We start from the raw sequence: 26320 nt of genomic DNA, 5'->3' as shown, positions 1-26320 counted from the left end.
TATACAGTGAAGGAAATAAGTATTTGATCCCCTGCTGATTTTGAATGTGTGCCCACTCACAAAGAAATGATCAGTCTAAAAATCGAATGGTAGGTGTATTGTAACACTGAGAGACAGAATAGCAACAAAAAATTCAAAAGAAATTCATATCAAATTATGCACTGATTTGCATGTTCATGAGGGAAGTAAGTATGTATTTGATCCCCTATCATTCAGCAGGATTTCAGGCTACCAGGTGTCTTTCATACAGGTTACAAGCTGAGATTAGAAGCAGTCCATGAAAGTGAGTGCTTCTAATCTCATTTTGTTACCTGTATAAAAGACACCTGTCCGCAGGAGCAATCAAACAATCAGATTCCAAACTCGCCACCATGGCAGAGACCAAAGAGCTGTCCAAGGACGTCAGGGACAAGATTGTAGACCTACACAAGGCTGGACTGGGCTACCAAACTATCGCCAAGCAGCTTGGTGAGAAGGTGACAACAGTTGGTGCAATCATTCGCAAATGGAAGAAACACAAAACAGCTGTCAGTCTCCCTAGGTCTGGTGCACCATGCAAGATCTCGTGGAGTGTCAATGATCATGAGAACAGTGAGGAATCATTCCAGACCTACACGTGAGGATCTTGTCAATGATCTGCAGGCAGCTGGGACCACAGTCACCAAGAAAACAATTGGTAACACACTACGCCGACAAGGATTGAAATCCTGCAGTGCCCGCAAGGTCCCTCTGCTCAAGAAAGCACATTTCCAGGCCCGTCTGAAGTTTGCCACTGAAGATCTGAATGATGCAGAGGAGGACTGGTTGAAAGTGTTGTGGTCAGATGAGTCCAAAATCGAGCTCTTTGGTATCAACTCAACTGGGCGTGTTTGGAGGAGGAGGAATGCTGCCTGTGACCCCAAGAACACCATCCCAACTGTCAAACATAGTGGTGGAAACATTCTGCTTTGGGGGAGTTTTCTGCTAAGGGGACAGGACAACTGCACCGCATCAAAGGGACGATGGACAGGGCAATGTACCGTCAAATCTTGGGTGAGAACCTTCTTCCCTCAGCCAGGGCATTGAAAATGGGTCATGGATGGGTGTTCCAGCATGACAATGACCCAAAACACACGGCCAAGGCAACAAAGGAGTGGCTCAAGAAGAAGCACATTAAGGTCCTGGAGTGGCCTAGCCAGTCTCTAGACCTTAATCCGTTTGAAAATCTGTGGAGGGAGCTGAAAGTTCGAGTTGCCAAACGTCAGCCACCAAAGCTTAATGACTTGGAGAGGATCTGCCAAGAGGAGTGGGCCAAAATCCCTCCTGAGATGTGTGCAAACCTGGTAGCCAACTACAGGAAACATCTGACCTCTGTGATTGCCAACAAGGGATTTGCCACCAAGTGCTAAGTCATGTTTTGTGAAGGGGATCAAATACATATTTCCCTCATGAACATGCACATCAGTGCATAATTTGTTAGACATGCATTTGTTTTGAATTTTTTGTTGCTATTCTGTCTCTAAGTATTACGATACATCTACCATTCGATTTTTAGACTGATCATTTCTTTGTGAGTGGGCAAACGGTCAAAATCAGCAGGGGATCAAATACTTATTTCCTTCACTGCATGTGGTGGTAGAAATGATTCTTGACCCACTCACTTTATTTACTTCAAGTAGAACTGAGGTCAAAGTCAAGATTTGTTATAAAGATAATGTATAATTGTTGAGCCTAAAGAGTTAACTTGAAAATTTTCATTTTGTATTGAATTACTCCTGAAAAGTAGCAGTGTACTTCCTACTACATGAGAGTACCTAGGCACTCTTATGCCTATAAAAGGGGTGGGCAAACTTTTTGACTTGAGGGCGCAATGGGTTCATATATTGGACCCGGGGGCCGGACCAAGAGTAGATGAATGATGTGTATGTGTCATCCATAGTAAGTATAGTAATATTCCCCCATAGTAAGCATAGTAATTCATCCCCCCTATAGTAATTCATCCCCCCTATAGTATTTCATCCCCCACAAGTAGTAAGCCAAGTCCCCCCTGTGTCAATTCACTTACCTTTGCTCCGCGCGTTCCTCTCGCCGTGTTCCCGCGCCGTTCCGGTCTTCAGGGTGGACTGAGAGGAGCCTAGCTCCCCTCCCCTCCCCTCACATTCGTCACGCTGCCCCGCCTACACACATCCTGACAGCCACATCCGCGGGCCGGATTAAAAGGTCCGCTGGGCCGTATACGGCCCGCGGGCCGTAGTTTGCCCATTGCTGGCCTACACCCTCATAGCTGTACATCTGCAGTATGAGATCTAAGGCACTGCTGTCTGACTGCTAGTCTCAGGAGATTTGGTGATGTCACTGGTGTGCTGTGCATTGTTGTTGGGGGGGTCTAGACCTGAGGAAGCAAAGCCCTGCCTTTACCTTCACACAGAGACACAGTGCAGACATGGTAAGTTAGTAAATGGGAGAAGATAAGCTTCAGGGCACCCCCGGCAACACTGGTCACTACTCTGTTGTCCTCTGACTTTTTAACCTCACTTCCAGTGTTCAGTTCCTGCAGCATCCGGTTAGATAAATTGAAGAATAGTCAGCATATGTCATCTGCGTAACTGTTCCAGGTCAATGATTTAAAGTGTTGAAGCCAAAGGTTGAGCCTAACAGCTAGATAAAGTGGTCCAAAAACTGCAGCCCCCCATATTTCTCTCATGACAGGTTCTCTTTAACCTTCCTGGAGGTATTCCCGAGTGTAGCTCGGGGTAAGGTTTCAGTACCACAAGCGGTAACCCCGAGCTACACTCGGGAATACCTTGCAGTGCTGCTCCGGGATCTCTTCTTCACTTACCTTGTCCTGCGCTCCCACGATGTCCCACCTGCAGTGTCCCCTGTAATGTCCTCCGGCGGATGCCAGCATCTATCTTCTGAGTTCCGTTCCCTGTGACGTCGGGACGTACGGGGGACGAAATGGCGGGAAATTTGAAAATCTTAAAAGTGACATTCACTAAAATCACATAGTAAAACATTACTGTATCAAACCATTTCACATACATTTTGTCCCGAGTGCTTTGTCCTGTGCCCTGCCTGCATTTTTACTGTTCTTTCTGTCTGGAAACTGAAAAACGTCCATGGCGTCCAAAAAGCGTCCCTTTATGTCAAAAGCAGTTTTAGACCAGCTAGAGAACAGCGATAGTAAATTAGAACCACTTGCAGAATTGAGTGATAATGATTTGTGGGGAGATTCACCATCAAACACTGAAAACAATTCTGCAACTAAGCTCAGTGATGTGCGAACTTGGTGCTATATTTCAAATTTCAGTGTTTTTGGTTCGATTATATTATTGAATTAAATGTATTATATTTTGTGATTATTTAAATTATAATTTATGATTTTGTTTCAAATTTTAACATACCCGGGATGTTTACTAGACTCTTGTTCGGACAGATTTCAGTGAGTTATTCCTAAATATTACAGGCCTACAATAAAAAAAACTACATATTTCCATGCAAAAAAATGTACCGTTTTGAGCACAGAAATATGGACATAATCAGAACACTTGGGAGGTTAAGGATATCTTTTGCTGGTGTACTGGTAGGTTCTGTGAACACCCTTCAAGGCGTTTTAGTTGTGGTGGATCATAAATGAACAGAGGTCATTTTGTCTTTTCAGAATCAGCACAGCCTTTTACTGGTTTCCAAGAGGAAATCCCTCTTTGGGGCAGCACAGATCCTCATTAAAGGAGCCGAGCGTCTGTCCAAGTCTGTAGCAGAGAACCAGGAGAACAAGCGCCAGCGAGACTTTAATTCTGAACTGCTGAGGTTACGGCAGCATTGGAAGCTGAGGAAGCTGGGAGACAAAATCCTGGGAGACCTGAGCTACAGGAGTGCAGGTAACATTCTGACAAAATATGACTGGGTGTCTGTAGCACCTTCCCCTATGACACTGCTGCCATTGTCGGCACTATCGTTGTGGACAGAAGCATCCTAGAATAAAATATCTCCATCAGAAGGCTTTGTGTTGTGTTCAGTTGTGTCTTTATATTCTGCCGTTCCTTGGGGATTACCTAAGGAAATGGAGGTAGTTTGTGATGTGTCAGAGATCAGGAGGAATGGAATATGATGATTTCCTATAAATGCTTTGTAATTTCCCCCAAATGTGCTCAGTTGTCCCGTCTTCTGTGGACATCATCTATAAATAGTTATGTTTATTTAACCGTTTCCATACCGGGCACTTACCCCCTTCCTGCCCAGGCCATTTTTCAGGTCTCAGCGCTCACACTTTGAATGACAATTGCGCGGTCATGTTATTTTCTTCACACAACTAGAGCTTTCTTTTGGTGGTATTTAATCACCACTGGGGTTATTTTTTGCTAAATTAACAAAAAAATGCCGAAAATTTTGAAAAAAAAACCCCACGGTTTTCTTTGTTTCTGTTTATAAACGTTTGCAAATAAATTTTTCATAAATTTAGGCCGAGATGTATTCTGCTACATGTCTTTGGTGAAAATAACCCAAATTAGGATGTGTTTTTTAGTTTGTAGGAAAGTTATAGAGTTCACAAACTATGGTATAGATCTAAAAATTGATCAATCCTGAAGTACTGACAGCCAATCTAATTTCTTGAGGTCCAAGAATGTCAGAATAGTACAGATATCCCCCAAATGACCACTTTTTGCAAAGTAGACAGTCCGACTTACTTTATAAGAGGCATGGCGAGTTTTTTGAAGTTGTATTTTTTTTTTGTCATTTTTCGGAAAATGAGAATTTTAAATTATTTTCACTAATTTATTTATTTATTTTTTTTAACACATACTGTCATCAGTGCAGTACAGCGTCGTCATATAACTGGCATGGCGGTGATCAGGGAAACTGACTAGTGACAGTATGAAAAAATATATATATACATTTTTTTTTTTTTTTTTTTTTCTTTTACTATGACCAAAGTAGTACAATGTTACCATTTTTTTGTGCTTAGCTGTGATTTGGACACAGCTAATCGCATGCCACAGCTGGGCTGTGATTGGCCCAGCTTGTGCATGTGATCGCTATGACCAGTCACAGCTACACACACTAGTATACAATGGATGGCATGAATGAAGCCATCCATTGTATACAACTGTTATGTGACCTGCTATGATTGGTCACAGCAGGCCACATGGTAACGGCAACGGGGCCGGCACTCGGATCTGTCATCGGCCGTGTCCGAGGTACACGGGCAGTGACAGATCGCGCGGCTCTGCAGGCGCGCAAACTGCGCATGCCTGGAAGGACGCCATATGGCGTCCACCGGGAACGCTAATGGATTTTGCCGGCCGCCATTCGGTCATTGGCCGGGCGGCTAATGGTTAAAGCTGAGCAAAGCAATTATTGTCTAAATACATTCCTTGTGTGTTCTTCATTAAATTTGTGTACTTTGTGAATTCCATATCTGTGCAGTAATCCAGTGTAAACATTGTTTCTGTGCAGGGGTTTCCTGTAATAAAGACCAGTCACTGCGCTCCCTCTCTCTGTGCAGGGTGACTAGTCTTTTCTCTGCCCCCTCCTGTAGTGTTCTGTAGGCAGCCTGTAGTGGGTGGAGCTACTGGGTCCCTCCCACAGCTCTGCTTTCTGCACAGGTTATATTCAGCAGTGATGTCACTACCACTTTTACATGATAATATCTTGCCATCCAAACCACATGTGATTTTTCACATCTGTGCATACTTTAAATCCTATTCTGCTTCAGGAATATATGCTTTTGTTAGGCATAAAAAGGTTCTTTTAATATCCTCATACTTTTTTATCAGTCATTAGTCATTACCTGATGCATATACAGTAGGGACAAGTACACATCTAAATACGGTAGCTGATCATTCAGGTAATATTGTTGAAGTATATGTAAACCCAAGAATAAAAAGGTAATATGTTGTATCTTATCAGTCTTTAGATGTAGTATCTGAATTCGTTTTGTGTTTTTTTTTTTTTTTTTTTTTTTTTTTTCTTCAAAATTCTTTTTGTGCACTGAAGTGCAACAATGTTTTTTGCTATCTTCTGTAACCTACAAAACCTCTCCCCACCAAGTAAGTCTTCATTCACACAGACCTATTTAAAGTGATATTAAAGGCAATTGGTCACCCGCCAGTGCTCCTGGCCTCTCCCTACTGCTGAGTGCCCCAGAGCAAGCAGTTTACTATGAAGACACCCAAGCAGACTCACTTCCAAGTCACTGTCAATTCACACACACAGCCGTGGCTTGGAACCGAAATGCATAAACATGCTCTCTTGGGTGATCTGAGCACATACACTGTTTTCAAAAGTAATGGGGCATCTGCCTTTTTTACACACACATGAACTTTAATGGCATCCCCGTCTTAGTCCGTAGGGTTCAATATTGAGTTGGCTCGCCCTTTGCAGCTATAACAGCTTCAACTCTTCTGGGAAGGCCGTCCACAAGGTTTAGGAGGGTGTCTATGGGAATGTTTGACCGTTCTTCCAGAAGCGCATTTGTGAGGTCAGGCACTGATGTCGGACAAGAAGGCCTGGCTTGCAGTCTCCGCTCTAATTCATCCCAAAGGTGTTTTGTTTAGTTGAGGTGCAGGCCAGTCAAGTTCCCCCACACTCACTCATCCATGTCTTAATGGACCTTGCTTTGTGCACAGTCATGTTGCGACAGGAAGGGGCCATCTCCAAACTGTTCTCACAAAGTTGGGAGCATGAAATTTTTCAAAATGTCTTGGTATGCTGACGCCTTAAGGCTATGTTCACACTAGCATTGTGTGCAGGCGGCAGAGAGGCGTTTGGGAAGCGTTTTTACCGCTTCCCAAACGCCTCTGCCAATTCTGCACATTACAGTACATGGTGCTGTTCTAACGGGAGCGTTTGCGTCGCGGCAAAACAGACGCCTCTGGTCAAGTCAGGAGGCGTTGAAGCCTTCTATACTCATCTATGGTGCTGCTCCGCAAACGCCCGGCTGGCGTTTGCGGTGCGGTTGCGGGGCATTTGCGGAGAGGTAACACCACTCAAACTGCATTATAGGCGTTTGTGGGGCGTTATTAACGCTCGGCAAACGCCTAGCAACCCCTGCTAAACCGCAAAAACAGCCAAGTGTGAAGGAGCCCTAAGAGTTCCTTTCATTGGAACTAAGGGGCCAAGACCAACGACTGGAAAAACAACCCCACACCATAATCCCCCCCCCCCCCCCCCCCCACCAAACTTCACACTCAGCGCAATGCAGTCAGGCAAGTACTGTTGCAACCGCCAAATCCTAACACGTCGATCGGATTTGCCAGACAGAGAAGCATGATTGGCCACTCCAGAGAACACGTCTCCACTGCTCTAGAGTCCAGTTGCAGCGTGCTTTACACCACAGCATCCGATACTTTGCATTGCACTTGGTGATATAAGGCTTGGATGCAGCTGCTCAGCCATGGAAACCCATTCCATGAAGCTCTCTATGCACTGTTGTGCTAACCTGAAAGCCACACAAAGTTCGGAGGTCTTTAGCTATGGACTCTGTGGACAGTTGGCGACTTCTGCGCACTGTGCGCTTCAGCATGTGCTGACCCACTCTCATTTCATGTGGCCGACCACATCATGGCTGAGTTACTGTTGTTCCCAGTTGCTTCCACTTTGTTATAATACCACTAACAGTTGACCGTGGAATATTTAGTAGCAAGGAAATGTCACAGATGGACTTATTGCACGTGTGACCACCTATCACGGTACCACGCTTGAATTCACTGAGCTCCTGAGAGCGACCCATTCTTTCACCAATGTTTGTAGAAGCAGTCTGCATACTTATGCAGGCCATACATGGGTCGAATTCCGAACAAATTTTCTTTAGAAAATTGGAAATTTTGTGCATTTTTAATCCGATGGTGCCACCATTGATTTTAAAATTCAACCATCCAAGTCTTTAATTTCACCTCATGTTGCTACAGAAAATAATTTTTGTGGCCACTAATGGTGCGAAATTCAAACAAAAATTCTCAGAAAAGATTTTTGAAAATTATTTCGGAATTCAACCAGTGTATGGCTGGCTTAAGGTGTTTGATTTTATACACTTGTGGCCGTGCAGGTGATTGGAACACATGAAAGCAATGATTTGGTGGGCTGTCACAATTCTTTTGACAGTAGTGTATCAGACGTGAAAATTTTTTTGATGCAGTCAGATTGTTCCCATACACCTCCTCATGGTATGGCCAACTTTAGTTTAGTTAGCCCTTGACTTCCAATATCCTCAGTCACAGCAACATTTTGAGATTTCTTCCTCCTCTATGCTCATTTTATACATGCCCTTTTTCTTTTTGCTATTTTATTTTCATGTAGGCTCGCTCTTTCCTCATCATGGAACATTTGAAGTTATAAAGAATACGGACATTGATCTGGATAAGAAAACCCCTGAGGACTACTGTCCACTGGATGTCCATATCCCCAGTGATTTGGAAGGCTCTGCTTATTTAAAGGTCTGTGTAACCCAAAATATACTATATACTTTGGAGAAGTGGTATGAGTGAGATGAGTACATTTTTCTTTTCTCTTTTTTTTTTTTTTTTTTTTGACTCTTTTTGACTTCCAACGCTTGATCTACATGATTAATGTGACATTCAAAGCTTTAATCTGAACTCCAGGAAACATGAAAATTCTCCCTTGTAGTGGGGCTGTGCCCACTGCAAGACCTCCCTGCTCATTTAGGTCTAGGTGGCATGGAAAAGTATATTTACTTACCCCATCCTTAGGGTTGCCAGACTGGTCCATGAAGTGTCTTCTCCCCCAATTTTCTGGTGGTCGAATGTTCTGACATCAACACCGATGCAGTATCCATAGCTCCTCATGGGATTGAGGACACTAAGGGACAGAATGAGAGAGCTCTGTCTGCTTGGGGAATTCAAATTGAGTAAAATTGCCTTTTCTTTCCCTTAGATGAGGGGTCTCCAAACTATGGCCCTCCAGATGTTGAGGAACTGCAAGTCCCATGAGGCCTTGAAAGATTCTGAAAGGCAAGACTCCCAGAGGCATGATGGAACTTGTAGTACTTCAACAGCTGGACCATAGTTTGGAGACTCCTGCCCTAAACTGAACAAGCAGTTAATGCTTGCAGTGCTGGTGCAAAGGAGATTTTGCAAGTTTCCTGGAGTTCAGCTTTAATAGATTGAGTAACGTATGTGGGGTCTATGAAGACAGAAGCAGGGTGAGAGCCTAGGATAAGTGCAATGTGATAAGCCAGGACTCTGCTAGATTGCTGCTCTTCTTTTCGTGATCCCCATATAGCGTTCATAGGTGCACTAGTGTGTATGAATAGTTCCCAAATATGAGTCAGACTGAAGTGGGTAAAAATGGAAAATGTGTTACAAAAAAGGTTAACAAAAAGTAATACCTTTTTTAGGTAAGGCAGTGTGGGTTTTTTTTCACTTGAATACATTTTAGACTTAGAGTATAACTAAAGGCAAAACTTTTTTTTTTTTTTAGTTTTGGGTAGAGTGGAGAGGGATCAAAATACTTGTCAGTTTTTATTGCTGTCTGTGCCCACATTGGGCTCTGTTTACAACTACTACAACCTGAAAGTCATGCAACTTATGGTGCGTCTTCTGCCAGTTGACTTCCTGGCGATTTGCTTGCCACTTGAGTAAGATTTTGATGTGCTACTTTCATGCCATGTGCTTTGCCTGGGTAATCTTCCTGTCATGTCAGCTCTAAATCACATCAATATAGAGCAGGGGTGCTCAACCTGTGGTCTGTGGGCCACATGTGGCCCTCGGAGCTCTCTGATGTGGCCCTCAAACCAGGGAAGTGCACTTCTATTATATCCTGCAGGTTTGGTGCACTTTTTAAAGTGCAGCTAACCTGCAGGAAAGCAACAGGTGCATTGTGCTGCAGTGCAGGTAAACCGCAGCACATCAGTGTGAAAGCAGCTTTATAGGAGCTCAGGACAGTAAAGGCTCGCTTTGCAGTTTGGGGGGTGATAAAATCCCATAGCTGAGGTACACATCCCCCAGCCACTGGTGTAGCATCAGGGGTCGCAATTATAACCCCACCTCATGCTCCATGGGGCCCATGTGTCCTCCCTGTCACATTCTGTTGTGCACTTAGACAGGGGTGTGGCACGGGTGGCATATACAGAAACCGATCCTCTTTATTTTCCTCTTTCAAATGCTAAAAGCTGGCTTCTCCTCCTCTCCGTCCCAATGGCATTCAGCGACTGCAAGAGGAAAATATTCATTATGCTATTCAAAATTAAAAAAAAAAAAATCTAAATTTTGAGCCTTTCATTTCATTGTGGCCCATGACCGGTTACTAAATCACTTAGGTGGCCCCCGGTCTTCAAAAGGTTGAGCACTCCAGACGTAGAGGATCCGACTTGGAGGCAATTTCCATTAAAGTCTATGGGCACAAGACTGATAGAAGTCACCTTGAAGTAATACAGGAACCTTTTCTAAAGTCAGAGTGATTTCAGTGGTGCTAATTAAGACAGCTCTCATTGACTAACATGGGATTTCACATGCCACATGATTATCATGCCACTTGTGGTCTCACAAGTCAGATCCAATGTTGTGGCAGTGTGAACTGAGCCTAAAGGAGATTCATTCTTAATTTGTCGTGTTTGCCATTATTATTAAAAGTGAAAGTAAAAGAAAATCCCAAATTTTGGATTGTCTTCAGAAAAGTAATAGAGGGGAAATCTTCTAATGGGGACACTAGCTCTGGTGACCTGGGGGTCCCCAAGGAATTTCCTTAAATAGCAGAGATGTTTGGCTATGGGACAGGAAGTGATGGCAAATCTCTGCAATGGGACACAGATGGTGAAAAAAAAAAAACCTGATGGGTTATAATCCTCCCTTACTCTATCCAAAATGGGGGGGAAAAAAGTTTTTGCCTGTAGCTCTACTTTAAATCTCAGTCAGGTATAGAACAAAGAAGACATTTAGTAAAAATAAACCGTTTTAAATGTCTATACAATAAAAGTTAGGTATGGTATGTGCAATAATTTTCCTTGATCCTAGCACCCGTGCATCAGAAAATGTTTTGCCATTCTGAACCCAGAGAAGCTGGAGGCCGGTAGATTGGTGGTAATAAAAGGCATTACAATTAAATATATACTAAAAGTTTAGCAGAATTGTCAACTATATTTAAAATATCCATTCAAAGTATCAGTGCTACTTTTAATATAAAAGATTTATATCCCCCTCCACCACAGTTTCACAGTATAAATTGATCAATATAATAGTAATTATCTGATGTTTTTGTACTATAAAGGTTTGATTTTTTTTGACCCCATCCATGACAAGTGATTTTAAAGAAGAAAAAAAAAGCATGCTGCTGCTACTGACTGTTTTTTATACTGGCCATACACACATCCATTTTTGGATGAGAATATTCATACAAAAATTCTTTGTACATTCGATGAATGTCATTTTGAAAATGTTACTTGCTTTTAACATTCAATTTTAAAATTTAATATAATTTCTTAACGAAAACCCACGTATACTGTCTGAAAATTCATTTGATCGAGAACTTTTCTATTCTGCTTCAAATTTTCCTGTCACTGTGGAAAAAATGGATGTCTGTTTTACCCTACTAACTATTAGAAAATGGAAGTAAAGTTCTTAAAATTAACATTTTCTAAGGAAAAATGTATTTGTGTATGTCCAGTATAAGTGACAGCAGACGCAGGTAGCTTGTGTCAAGCTACCCGCCTATGACAAGAGAATCTGCCATGCATGATATATTATTACAGTCCTGTCTGAAAAACAGTGTGTTCTTTTTAAAAAAATTTTCTTTTAAATAAAAATTTTGATCTGATTATCTGTACCAGTTTTAACCTCCAATAGTATATACAGAGGTTAGACAAAAATATGGAGACACTACATGATTATTAGGTGTGAACAGGGGTGGACTGACCATTCGATCACTCGGGCACTGCCCAAGGGCCCGGGGTCAGTAAGGGGCCCCATGAGATGCCCCTGGTACCTTTTTCATAGGCTTTTTTTGGGTGTGGGCGAGGACACAGGGGCCCCATGATCCCTTATTGCCCAGGGGCCCCATGAGTTGTCAGTCTGCCCCTGGGTGTGAAAGTGATGACATGTTTTGCTTGAAAGTGGAAGTGATATAGCATTCTTTTGCTTCTGCTGTGTGACGAGACACCTAGTTATTAGGTGGGAAGCCTCACTTTCATCGTTTACTGCGTGCGCTGCTTGTACTATGAAGTCATGTCAGAGCTTACGGAGTTTCAGAGAGGGCAAATTGCTGGTGGTTAGCTGGAGCCGTGTTGCTAGGTACAGTATCAAAGGTTATGATGGCACTACAGTTTCCGGGAAAATTCCATCTGATAAACATAAGTGAAGTTGTCATGGTCAACTGATTGAGACAAAAGGACATTGTGCAAGATTGTGACCCGGAATAAGAAAACAACTGCTGCAAAAGTGACTGCAGAGCTCATTTTCAGTCCCATGAAGACGGAGATTGAGCTCTGCAGTCACTTCTGCAGCATTTTTTTTTTTTTTCCCCTTTTAACACCTGTATATCTCTCCTGTCAATCTGTGAGTGGACTAGATTCTTCCCAAACCATATACCTGATAATGTATATTCACCAATTATACAGCTATGCAAAAACAAATTGGTGTATATTTTGGTTAACCACTTCCTGCCCAGACCAATTTTCAGCTCTGTCGCACTTTGCCAATTGCGCAGTCATGCAACACTACCCATATGAAATTTTTATCATTTTTTTCCACACAAGTAGAGCTTTCTTTTGGTGGTTTTTTTTTTTTTTGTTGTTGAGGTTTTTATCCGATTTTAAACAAAACAATAATTGACCAACTAATAGATTATGAAAATAATCAACAGTTACAGCCCTACAACAGATTTTTATTATTTTTACTCTTTCTGAAATTCCTCTGAGCAATCCAGTGGTACATTTCTTGCCTCCTAAACAGCAGCATAAAGTTTATTTAATGTTTGTTTTGTTTTATTTAGAAACAGTCTCCCTACTTACTCCTCTGGGGAAAATAAGACATTTTTCTTCTTTGTGCTTGAATGAGTATTCACTAAGATAAAATAGTGTGTGGTTTGCTACAGTCAGTAACAAGCTGTTGTAAATTCAAGAAATTGGGAATTAAAATGCAGAAACTGCAAATAGGGGACTGGTACTAGGGAGTAGGGATTGATGTGAACTGACAATGGTTCACTTTACTGGTTATTTTCTAGTAACGTTTAGGCTACATTCAAGTGTGCTTGTTTTTTGTTCCTTTTTTTTTTTTCAGTTAGCCCTCCGTCACATTGGGTGCGACTTGGCATGCCAGATGACTTGCAAATCATATGCCAAGTCGCACCCTATCGTCCGCTATTAGAGCGGTCATATCGTTGCGGTTTCCGAGTTGGTCGGAGCCGCACCGATTTCTAAAGTAGTGCATGCACTACTTTTATTGCGATTTGCATAGACATCTGTAGGATGTATTGCAAATCGCAATGAAATCGGAAGGTCACCCAATTTTGAAATCGTGCAACTTCACTGTAAGTCTCACGATTTCAAAATCAGCTTTTGATGTGACCGGGGTGTTAGGCGTTTTTGATCTGGCCAATAGAAACCTGTGTATAGGTGTCCAATGAAAAGCTGTTTGCATGTGTAAAACCAGCCTAGAAGTTGTGTTCATGCTCATCTTATGTCACATGTAAACAATGATTGAGACTGATCACCTGCCTGGATCACACTTCTGGAAAAGAATACAGGTGCAAAAGTTCTAAAGATAGATATGTTAAACAGTGGGAAATCATGCCTGAGTGACATGCCTTCAGGAAATGCTGTAGAAAAGTTCTAGGTACATACGACAGGAAAACAAGAATCAAGCACATGGCTGCTGGACAGAGGTACTGTACCTTTCTCCTTGATTTGGGGAGCAGCTCTTATAATGGGGATCCCTAGGATCATAGATGCAGGAGTGGCTACAAATTAGACCAATGAAGGTCTCCGCTGCCAGCAGCAAGCTGTCCTCTATTTTGAACACCAGATGTATGTTTATAAGGTATGCAGTGATGCTAGAGCAGAGGATGGGATCTGCTGATTGAGTTGAAATACCATGAAAAAAAAAATGCTCATTTCTTGCTGTTTAGGCATTTTCCATTGAGGTCTATAGGAACAAAAGTGCTAATTTTGCCTGAAAAGTAGATCACGGACTTTTTTTTGAGTGACATTTTGCTACAGACGATAAAACCAATGTGAACAGTGGCCATTGAAATGAATGAAGATTTCCTTGTTGGGCGTTTTTGAGCTTCAAGCTACAAAACGCTCAAGTGTGAACGAAGCCTTGAACCGCTTGCCGCCCTGCCACTGTGTATATACGTGTGCAGGGCGGCAGTGGAGCGCAAAACCACATTTTAAAACGGGTTCCGCGCTCCCAACACTTTCGCCGGCAGGGGGCGCGCGTGCGCACTCCCGCCGACCCGCGGGTGACATGATTTGATCCAGGAGGGATCAATCATTAGATTTCAGCCAGTGATTTCTGGCTGAAATCACATGATCAGTCCCTGTCCTATCCTGTCCTGTGTTGACAAATACACAGGGCAGGATATGATGTCATTCTTCTCTGCCTGGACACATTCCACATCCAAAAAGTGAGTACACAAGCACTACACTACAGTTAGAACACTCTAGGACACATTTAACCCCCTGATCGCCCCCCCCCCCCGTTAACCCTTCACTGCCCTGTCACCAGTGTCACTGATCAGTGAAGCGATTTTTACTGATCAGTGTCGCTGGCGACTTCCAATAGAGTTAGCGCCCCTCCCAGATAGCGCCAGATTGCCTGCTAATACACCAGTAATCCCGCTTAACCCCTTGATTGCCCCCCCAGTTAACCCCTTCACTGCCCTGTCACCAGTGTCACTGATCAGTGAACTAATTTTTACCGATCACTGTATCAGTGTCGCTGGCGACTTCCGATAGTGTTAGCGCCCCTCCCAGATAGCGCCAGATTGCCCGCTAGTACACCAGTAATGCCATTTAACCCCTTAATCCCCCCAGTTAACCCCTTCACTGCCCTGTCACCAGTGTCACTGATCAGTGAACTGATTTTTACTGATCACTGTATCCGTGTCGCTGGCGACTTCCGATAGTGTTAGCGCCCCTCCCTGATAGTGCCAGATTGCCCGCCAGTACACCAGTAATCCCGCTTAACCCCTTGATTGCCCCCCCCCCCCGTTAACCCCTTCACTGCCCTGTCACCAGTGTCACTGATCGGTGAAACAATTTTTACCGATCACTGTATCAGTGTCGCTGGCGACTTCCGATAGTGTTGGCGCCCCTCCCAGATAGCGCCAGTTTGCCCGCTAGTGCACCAGAAATCCCATTTAACCCCTTGATCCCCCCTCCCCCCCAGTTAACCCCTTCACTGCCCTGTCACCAGTGTCATTGATTACAGTGAACAGATTTTTACTGATCACTGTATTAGTGTCACTGGTGACTTCCGATAGTGTTAGCGCCCCTCCTAGATAGCGCCAGTTTGCCCGCTAATGCACGGGATTTTTTTTTACCAAAAACATGTAGCAGAATACATTTTGGCTTAAATTTATGACTAACTTTGCGTTTACGATATATTTTTAATACCTGAAAGTAGAAAATATTGTTTTTTTTTTTCAAAATTTTTGTGGTTTTTTTGTTTATAGCGCAAAAAATAAAAAGCGCACAGGTGATCAAATACCACCAAAAGAAAGCTCTATTTGTGTGAAAAAAAGGACGTAAATTTCGTTTGGGTACAGCATTGCATGACCGCGCAATTATCATTTGAATTAGTGCAGCGCCGAGTAGCAAAAAAAGGCCTGGTCATTAAGGGGGGTAAATCCTCTGGGGCTCAAGTGGTTAATTAACTTTTACTAACTTAAGTTTTTACTTCTGGTTCTGCTGGACAACCAGTGACTTGATTTTCCATTATCACAGGATGGTTGTAAGTAATGCCTTTTTGTTGCTGATATTTGCAGGTTTCCATTCAGAAGCAATCACCGGACATTGGTGACCTGGGCACAGTGAATTTGTTCAGACGTCCTATACCTAAAGCAAAACCAGGTACATGTGCTTTTGTAATATTTGTTATCCTACAGTGCATATTTATAAGGTTTTACAGCAGGATTACTATACATTGCTTAGCTTGACACAACATTTAGAATCAACAAAAGATGTGAGGAATCTGTTCTTTAGAGAGTACAGTGTAATAGGAACTGGGGAGAACATAAAAGTTAATATTACATTTCAAGAGAAACACACTCGTATGTATAATTTTGAAATCTATAGTAATAGTGCTTGACATGCCCTTAATAACATCAGGGCTGGTTTCTGTGTATCTGAGCACAAAGATATAATGCTGAACCTTTTCCCGTCCGGCCCATGTACATAAACGGCCAGACGGGAACAGTGCAGGGGTGGGTTGCTGTTCATAAACGGGGCCCGCATTTACAGCCTGAGAGCACGCGGCACCACAATCCAGTGCCCCCTGTGTCCTCCGGACACAGTGAAACGCTGTACGGAACCTCTATATGAAGGTCCCGATCATGTGATCACTGATTGGCCAATCAATGATCGCATGAATAGTAGTAAACAAGATGACATCATTGCTTACTACTAATGAAATCTGTGAATGATCACAGAGGTCACATGGTACAAGGCTATTCACAGCAGCCTTGTACCATGTGACAAGCTGTGACCAATCACAGCTCGCACAGTATTTCTCAATGGCTGCAAGAATGCAGCCAGAGAGAAGTGATTGCTTTTACATCCATAAAGGCTGTAAAAGCAATCGGTGTAAAAGAAAAAAAAAAGAAAAAATCATCACCCCCCCCCACAAGTACTACAGTGTCACTATGGTGACTCTTTACTGCCAGGGTGACAGTATGTTAAAAAAAACATAAAAAAAATAAATAAAGTAAACCTTTTTGAAATATTTTTGGTTATAAAATAATTTGGGTTTTTTTTTTTACTAAAAAGATAATGGAATAAATTTTGGCCAAGATTTATGAAAGATTATTTATTTGCAAAATTTATAAGAAAAACACTTTTTTTTTTTTTTTTTTTTTTTTCAAACTTTTTGGAATTTTTTATTTATATAGCAAATAAAATAAAAATCCCAGTGGTGAATAAATACCACCAAAATAAAGCTTTATCTGTCTCAAAAAAAATGCTAAAAAATTAATATGGGTACAGTGTTGCATGACTGCGCAAATGTCATTCAAAGTGTGATAGCGCTGAAAATTGGCCTGGACAGGAAGGGGGTAAAAGTGTCCGGACTTGAAGTGGTTAAAACAGAACTGACATGCAGCATAATGCCGAGTATAAAGTAGGACTTCACAGGCAAGTTTCTTCGCCACTGAGCGATGTAACCACTTGCTGACAGTTGTCTCGTTAGCAGCACCATTAATTTTCTCCATCGCAAAGTGGTTCAGTTGCTTATATAATCCCTGATCCTGCTGTGTTTGCTAGGATTAGAAGACAATCTAATTTGCTTGGCACCAGTGTACACTCTTGCCTGAGCGTTGCAAGGGGGGAAAAAGTGATTTTAAATTGATTGCGATGAGGAAAAATGTTAAAATGACTGATTGCACACCCTTCAGGTCAGTATGCAGTAGCTGCACAAGCCTAAAGAAAAGGACAGGCTGCATTCAAATAAAAATTCAAACGGTGACTTCATTCACCTGGACAACATGAACAGAGTCCCTGGCTGGGTCTGCCTCCATTGTTGCCTTTCACCCTCAAAACTGGGTTTATTTGTAAGATTAAATCTCTACAATTAAGCTCAGCTGTGTGAGTGAAACAGTTGCAGTGTGTGGGGTGCAGGGTAGGCACCTGCTGGCATTTAGCACTTGATCCTCCTTGAGGGTGACCCAATTTAGGGTTTGAGAGCCACAAACCCTATACACTTGCCAGTGTAATGGATGCACCTTTGACCGAAATTACACTCTTGAGCCTATGTGGGTAAATCTGTGCAGGTTTTTTTTTTTTCCGGTGTCCCTTAGCTACAGCTCTGTATGTTTGCCAGGGAATTGTGAGTACACAGCAAGTTCAGCCATTGAGATTTGAACTCTGCCTATCACAGTACATTAGACTGAAAAGTGATTTTCTTGATGGGAGACCTACAGTATCCTTCTACCTAGACTCAGGTTTTTTGAAAACTACACCAGGTTTTCCTTTGGGGTTTCTCTGTATTTTGCTGCATTCATTCTTCCCTCACCTTTCACAAGCTTTTAAGGGTCTGCTGTAGAGCAACATCCCCACTCTGTGATGCTGTTCCCAGATGCCCATCTTTAGGATGTCACCATTGGCAAGAGCACTCATGTTTCTAGGCAATGAAGCCTAGGACTAGGTCTAGGAGGACTCATCCCTTGGCGGAGGTCAAGAAACATCCTTTTTGTTACTCCACTCCCTCAAATTCCAGGTGTAAGCTCAAGTTTGGCACCCAGTGAACCTGCAAATATTAGACAAATCCCTCAGTGAGTGTGTGCGCCCACTGGTCTAAGTGGGGGGATGACTGTTAGCCTTTGCAGGCACTTGGGCAGCCTGCATCTCAGATACTTGGGTGCTGGAATTGGTTTCCAGGGGCTACAGCTATAGTTTCAATCCCAGGAAGGCCATCCACAAAAATGTGTAAGTGCATATGTTATTTTAATAAATGCTTCTATGATTTTATAAATATTACATGGTGAGCCTTTTTTGTTCTGTGGTTTTTGTTCTTTTTACATTTCTCTGGAGCCTCCCACTCTGGTTACCTCTGCAACATCAGATTCATCCAGTGTTCAGTGTACTAACACTGTCTGCTATAAAGGATTACCCGTGATTATGTAGTACTACTGATTTTGGTCTATTATAGGATATATATTTATATTATTTAGTTGTGCTAAAATATATATTTTGTTTTGATTGTGATTGCACAATCCCTTTGTAGTTTAGGCTATTTCTTATTCTATAGTTTGTTTGTTTTTTAGATCTATTCCACCGCTGATATTCTGCTGGGCACAACATCTGCCGGCAATTTACCTTGCTGATACTCAGTTCTAAGCTCCACTTTCCCAGCAGTTTATGGTCCTTATTATCTCTCCCACAACATATCTGTAGTGTTGTCTTCTGCACACCCGCCCTGGAGATTTCATTGAGCTCTTTGGGGGGGGGGGGGGGTGTGTGTGTGTGTGTGTGTGTGTGTGTGTGTGTGTGTGTGTGTGTGTGTGTGTGTGTGTGTTCTTTTAGTTTTTTTTGTTTGTTTTTTTTGGGGGGTTGGGGTTTCCTTTCCGTTCATCTGGGAGATTTTCTGCCCTATGTGGACATCAAAAACATATACCTGCATGTTCCCATTTTTTTTGTCAAGACTTTGCAGAGGTTATGCTGTAATCGTCTGCACTGGAAATGACTCGCTTGGAATATCGGTGTCTAGTCAAAGACAACTCAATCCCGACTCTTTACTTCTGCATGAGTCCTGAAGCTGATGGTAGGCTGTTCCATTTGCCCAGATCCTCTCCAGACCTCTACAGCGCAGCATCCCGTGTCTTGCGAAAAATGGGTCTAATCCTTGGACAGATTCATTTGGCACAAAAGGCCAGGTTGTCTTTTGGCCTGGAGTCATTGTCTCTGCTCTGGAGTTTAGGAAGTCTTTTCTTGCTGTCTTCTGGAAGATCCTCCTGACTGATGGTAACCCATCTGGTTGAGGAGGAGTCCATGGCACCTTGTTGTGCAGGGGGCTTGATATGTTGGAGAAATCCCATCTCCCACTTAACATTCTGGAGCCTCAGGCAATGATGATGACGACCCGGCAACATTTGGCCTCTCAGCTGGAGGGTCATACAGCCTGTATTCACACTGACCGTGCCACAGCAGCAGTGTATATTAACAATCAGGGCGTAACTTGAAAACTAGCAGTGGCAAGAGAGGTAGAGTGGATACTGTCATGGGCAGAACATCGTTCCAGCCTTGCCCGCCATCTACATCCCAGGCATGGGCAATTGTCAAGCAGACTTTCTCCGCTGACAGCACCTGGACCTAGGGGAGTGGTCTTTAGACCTAGAGGTGTTTCATTACCTTTGTAATTGGTGGAGAATGCCAGATGTGGACCTCCTGGCCTTTAGATTCAGCAACCAATTAAACATATTTGTCTTCAGGTACAGGTATCCTCTAGTAGAAGCAGATACTTTGGTGGCTTTGTGGAATCCGTAAACCCTGGTTTATGCCTTTCCATTCCTGAAACCTCTTCATTATCTGCTTTTGTAGGACTGAGATGTTGGGGAATGTTGATGATCCTCATTTCCCCAGACATGCCCAGGCATATGTGGTGCTCCTGCCTGCTTAGACTGTTCCAGATTGCCTGAATCTTTTGTCTCACAAACCAATTTACCACCCTGTATCTTTTTTCTGGCTTTAATGGCATGGCTGTTAAAGCCCATGCTCTGAGAGACACGACTTCTTTGAATCGGCGACTCCCATGATGTGAAAAGCTAGGAAGTCTGCTTCTGTCAAGGTCCAACACCTTCTGTGCTTGGTTCAAGGCAAAAGGGTTTCACCCCAGAAAATTCTGTGGGACGAATCTTTGTCTTTTTACAGATGAGTCTGGACCTGCATTTTTTGATCTACACACCTCAAGGGTCAGGTCTTCTTTGTGTTTGCAATCTTGTTCCAGAGATTGATAGTTTCCTATTCTTATATCAAGACCTTTTGTGCAGGGTGTCTCCCATGTGGATTCCCTGGCTTATCACCCCTAACTCTGTGGTATCTGATTTTTTTATTTTTTGTTTTTGTTTTTTTGTGTTTTTTTTGTTTGTTTTCCTCTTTTCAAAAACTGCCTTTTTCTCCTGTGAAGGGTGTTTCCTTTTCCACTTTCACTCACAAGGTTGTGTTTCTTGTTGCCCTCCGCTCTGCAAGGCGAATGTCTGAGCTATTGACCTTATTCTGTAAACCCTTTCTAGTCTTGCACAGTGACGTGGTGGTGTGTCCCAGAGCTTCCTTCCTAACTAGGACTTTCAACCAGGACACTGCTTTTCTTTACCTGTAAAGTCCCACCCTCAGTTTTGAAGCAAAGCAGTAACAGCATGATCATAAACACAGAGGCATGATGGAAGAAAAAGGGTTTATCCTGGGTTGTCCTACAATTTGTTTGGCAATATCCATGCACCTATAGGCTACAGTATAACCCAAAAATCAGTCTTCCTGTGGCCTGCAAATGACTCCAAGAAAAGGATTTTATAGTAGGTACAAAAATCCTATTTTGTATATCTACCTAGTTTTGCTTTAATTTGTATGTGTTGTAGACCACACTGGACTGACTAAATCTATCGCTGGTCTTGGGTGATCGGAAGGAATGTGCCTGATGGTGGAGATAGGTTGTAAACCCTCTTGGGCCACTGCCATTTTGATACGGCCTTGAGGTTGTTTCCGCATGTAAGTCTGGGACAAATTGAAGGAAGGAGGGGCGTGTGGTATCAAAAAGGATTACAAGTTGGGAAGTCAATTCAATAATTTTTTTATTTAGATTGGTAGCAAGTACATCAAGTTAATGTGTTTTCAGGAAAGAGGCTTCTCCCTTCTTCAGGGCTATCAAACAGACACAAGAAATGGGCAGATACATAAAAAGTTAGAAAAGGATAATGTTACTGAAATGGATAAAAAAAAAAAAAAATTTTAAGAGGTAATACTGTGAGAAGAAACGCAATATAAAAACACCATATATGAAATTCATCATAAGAAGTATAGGGATATAGATATAATATAGATAGATAATGGTACTATAAGCAGCAAGAAAATATGATAAAATAAAAGTTAATAGTTTTGCTTTAAGTTTTTACTACAAAAAAGGGTGTATATCTATGAAATTGGTTTTATGTCTTTTTCGTTATTCATTTAACTCCATTTGCAGAGTTTGTTTTCAGTTTGCCGTTTAAAGGCTATTGATCAGTGTAATAAAAAAAATTTCCACTGCAAACTTCAAAGTGAATGAATCATTTTTACATGCACTGTATTTACAGTTGGAAGATTATCATCTTCAGTGCAGCCTGGGAGCATCCAAACCCAGACACTCTATAAACAGTATTTGTCTGGCTTTAGGTGAGACTCCTGGAGATTTAAAACGTTGTGTGTCCTTGGGGGTAATGTTCCCTTAGGGTGCTTATTATCAGCTTTTATTTGCCATAAACTTGCATGTGCAATTGTTTTAGAGACCTATAAAGCCTATTGAACCCCTTCTTCTAAAACATTCATCTGCCAATGCTTCCTCCATTACAGCTGTCAATAAAAAAAAAAAAAACAGTTTTGGGGTGTGGAAGAGCATGTGACCTCCTCCCCCATGATGCAGTACTCAGGCGTAATGACCAATTGTCAGGTTGAGCATTGTCATATGACCGATGCCAACACCAGGGTACATCTGTGGGTTCTGCAGAGAAGCTCAGCAGGGGATTGCTGCAGAGGTAAGTATCACAGGGTCAGCGGGCAACTTGACACCGGCAACTGTCACTTGGCTGTGCAAAGAAGCTTTTTTTTTTTTTATTTATTTTTTTATTTTTTTTTTTGTGATTCTTTAAATATTTATGTATGTGTGAATATGTATTCCAGATTAGTATCTGGTGTTCCTCCACCTCTGCACCTTGTGTTCATTGCCTGGTCTGTTACATGTTTTCAGCCGGTCTCTCATTGCCATCTGTTTGCGATTGGTTAGCCGCAGTCGGTGGGAATAACCCTCTGCCTTTCTCGTTTCCAGGGACTCCACATTGGCAGACGAAGCTGGAAGCTGCACAGAATGTTCTCCTTTGTAAAGAAATATTTGCACAGTTGTCTCGTGAAGCCGTTCAAATCAAATCCCAAATCCCTCACATTGTCGTCAAGAACCAAATTATCTCCCAGCCATTTCCTGGTAAGAAATGCTTGTTTTATGACTGTAGGAGGAGATGACTTCAGAGATCCATTTTAATCTGTCATTTTTAGTTACTAATGGTATTGATTGCCTTACACAATGTATTGAGGATAACTGTGTAGCCTTTTTCAGGAAACATCCTTCTATTTTAGAGCGAAAGGTTGAAACTGGTCCCAACCCTTTTCTTTTTTTTTTTTCTTTTTTTTCTCCTCCTCTCAGTACGGATTTTTAAAGTGTATGTAAACTTTGACAGTGAACTTATTTGGTCCATTTTGTTAAATAAACATTGAAGTGTTTTATTATATCTGATAAGTGTAAACAAAAATATCTGTTTTTGTGCTTAAAATCCAGACCAGTCTTGTGCACGCTATCATATTGTTTAAAACCTTGTCATCATTGGAGAATGCCTGTCCCCAGGTTGTAGAAATGAGGTGGTGTTCTATAGTCCTAACACAAAGTTAAGTTGATTTTGTTTACCAATCATAATAGGAAGATCGTTCTTCCATCCATTTAAGCATATACAGAATAATCATATATTGTGCAGAAATACAAATGGCTTGACCATCCTTACTTGAATCTTTTGCGTTTTTCTTCCAGATCTGTGCAGAAGTCCAGTGTGAAACTTTTTTTTTTTTTCCTGTGCAGGAGCTTTTTGTAATAAGGACCGGTCACTGCTGATCACTCCCCTTTTTGCAGAGTGACTGAGCTTGTATCCACACCCTCCTGTAGTTTTCTGTAGTGGGTGGAGCCTGCTAGACTCCTCCCACAGCTTTGGTTTCTGCACAGATAATATAGAGCACAGTGATGATGTCACTGCTACTTTTGTTAATGTCTGGGCTTGTAAAGGAGTTTATATTCTTGGTGACGACTATTGAGGAATACATGTGTTTGTGTGCATATATATGTGTGTGTGTGTATGTATATATGTATGTATATATGTGTGTGTGTGTGTGTGTGTGTATATATGTATGTATATGTGTGTGTGTGTGTGTACACACACGCGCGCACACACACACACGCGCACACACGCAAAAAAGTATTTAGTCAGCCACCAATTGTGCAAGTTCTCCCACTTAAAAAGATGAGAGAGGCCTGTAATTGGCATCATAGGTAGACCTTAATTATGAGAGACAAAATGAGAAAAAAAATCCAAACAATCACATTGGCTGATTTGGAAATAATTTATTTGCAAATTATGGTGGAAAATAAGTATTTGGTCAATATCAAAAGTTCATCTCAATACTTTGTTATATATCCTTTGTTGGCAATGACAGAGGTCAAACGTTTCCTGTAAGTCTTCACAAGGTTGGCACACACTGTTGCTGGTATGTTGGCCCATTCCTCCATATATAATATTACACAGTGGCAGCATTACACGCAGTAGCAAGTATGTCCTATTACTGATAAGCGGCGCACATGCCGCAGGCCAGTCCAGAGACCGTTAAGATGGCAGACAACTGTGTTCGTGCTCACATGGAACAGCGTGTAGTGATGAAGCTTCTTGTGAACAAAGGTGGAAAGCCCGCGGACATCTACAGAAGACTTCAGGCACAGTACAGTGATGAAACGCACAGCCGCAGTAAGACATTTGAATGGTGTAAATGTTTCAAAGATGGCCGAACGTCTGTCAGTGGTTCCCAGCCCACAGCAGTCATTCCTGTGAACATTCAGCGCGTGAAACGCCTGATCCTGAATAACTGACCCATAACCTGTCATGAAATTGCACATAAGACGAATCTTTCTGTGGGGATGGTGAATACAATGATGACGAAGTACAGCAGCCTGTCCTAGGATGGTTCAGGCATACTGACAAATATTTTTATGCCGAAGCTCTTCAGGCATTTGTTAAACTCTGGGATAAGTGTATAAATGTAGCAGTGGAGTTTGTTGAAAAAGAAATGCAGTTTCCACTCTTTGAAATTTTGTTCTGTTATTATATAAACTCAAAAGTCCCAGTTTGACTTGAATGCCCTGTGTGTGTATCTGGAGTACATCTTTAAGTTTACCAAAATATTGGATGATGGTGTTAGCTACGGTTTTCTAAACCGACTTTCTTGTTAACCACATCTTCCCCTTTGTTCTCTTACAAATGTAAAATGTTCTGTCCCCCGTGGTGCACGTTTTGTGTATAAAGCTAAAGCCTTAATATTTCATAGGATTGGTTCTTTGGAAGTTCCTGGCATAGACAGTGGCACAGTTAGCGGCCTTCCCCATTATACCGTTTCCTTGGTATCTTTTGTATATTTCTTCCATCCATCTTCCAATGTGCACAACCTGTTCTCTGCAGTTCCATGCTGCTAGCTTGTGACTGAGGCTTGATTTTGTATGCAGCTTAGGTTTCTGAAGTGCGAGTTGTGTTCTGTTCCTGCTAAGGGCAGATGTATGTTATGTACTTATGGTGCCCTTCCAAAAAAACATTAGTGGATCTGACTTGTATCATGTACGTTGTCTTTAGTCCCCTAAAGCGATTCTGTTGCAAAAAAGAAACTAAAGTTAAAGGTTTAATACTTGCCTGTGCTGCTACTTGTGGCTTAGATCTCCATTGCCTTTTGAAGAGCTACAATAGTTAAAGTGATTTTAAATCCTCAGTTTTATTAAGCATTCAGCAGCTGATTTGATTACTTACTGTGTCGTTTTATTTTCATCTTTTATTCCTTGCCTGTGTTCTAGTTTAAGCTGGTGCCTTGACCACTGCCTCAGGTTTTCTGTTTGAGCGGTTCCTTCCTTTTGCATCAGCCTATAAAGCCATCCTTACTTGCTGGGAATAGAGTTGTCTCAAAATATGTGCATACATAGAAACACACAGCCCTGTAGGCTAGGATGGCAAGATACACCCCCCCCCTTCCTCCTCCCTTGGAGACTGCGCTGTCCACTGTTAACTTTTTTCTGTGAAGACTGGAAGTTCAGGGAAGCAGCATTGAGAGAGCAGGAGCCAGTAGCATTTATTGTAAAAAGCATGTGCTGGATTAATAATTTTAACAAAGGTTACTGGTAGTGGTGCACCGAAATGAAAATGTCTGTCTGTGTATGTGGTGGTGGGAAGGCTCCATTTTTTTTTTTCCCTAATTTTCATGTACGGTATATTTTTTCAACTTATGATTTTATTGCTGTCACATAGTGGACCATTAGTCCCCTATGTGATGGCATATGAGTGACAGGCCCTCTTTGTGTGTGTGTGGGGGGGGGGGCAGTGTGTGCAAGGAGGGGGCAGGAGAGGAGCAGTGTGTACAGTGAGGTAGCAGTGTATACAAAGGCTCCCTCACTGGCTGTCACTATGGGGTTTATTTACTAAAGCTGGAGAGTCCAAAATCAGACTCCCTTCTGCATAGAAACCAATCAGCTTCTAACCTCAGCTTGTTCAATGAAGCTTTGGCAATGAAACCTGGAAGCTGATTGGTTTCTATGCAGAAGGGAGTCTGATTTTGGACTCTCCAGCTTTAGTAAATAAACCCCTATATGTCGGTGCTGGTTTTTAAATGCAATTGCCAGCTTTTTTTTTTTTTTTTCCT

At 42.2% G+C, this 26320-nt stretch overlaps 1 protein-coding gene across 1 annotated transcript in view; it reads left to right on the top strand.

The window, feature by feature from the left end:
* MED17 (mediator complex subunit 17) overlaps positions 1-26320 on the top strand; it is a 55445-nt gene that overhangs the window by 4338 nt on the left and 24787 nt on the right. Inside the window, exons 3-6 of the mRNA XM_089655637.1 lie at positions 3641-3860; positions 8278-8414; positions 15919-16003; positions 22659-22811. Coding sequence (XP_089511763.1) covers positions 3641-3860; positions 8278-8414; positions 15919-16003; positions 22659-22811 — 595 coding nt within the window. The remainder of the gene's footprint in view (positions 1-3640; positions 3861-8277; positions 8415-15918; positions 16004-22658; positions 22812-26320) is intronic.

This window comes from Staurois parvus, unplaced genomic scaffold (genome assembly GCF_062004578.1).
Source record: "Staurois parvus isolate SC_StPar_1 unplaced genomic scaffold, SC_StPar_1.0 ptg000858l, whole genome shotgun sequence".
Taxonomy (NCBI): domain Eukaryota; kingdom Metazoa; phylum Chordata; class Amphibia; order Anura; family Ranidae; genus Staurois; species Staurois parvus.
The sequence above is the reverse complement of the archived record's forward strand: the minus strand, read 5'-3'. Positions and strand labels throughout refer to the sequence as shown.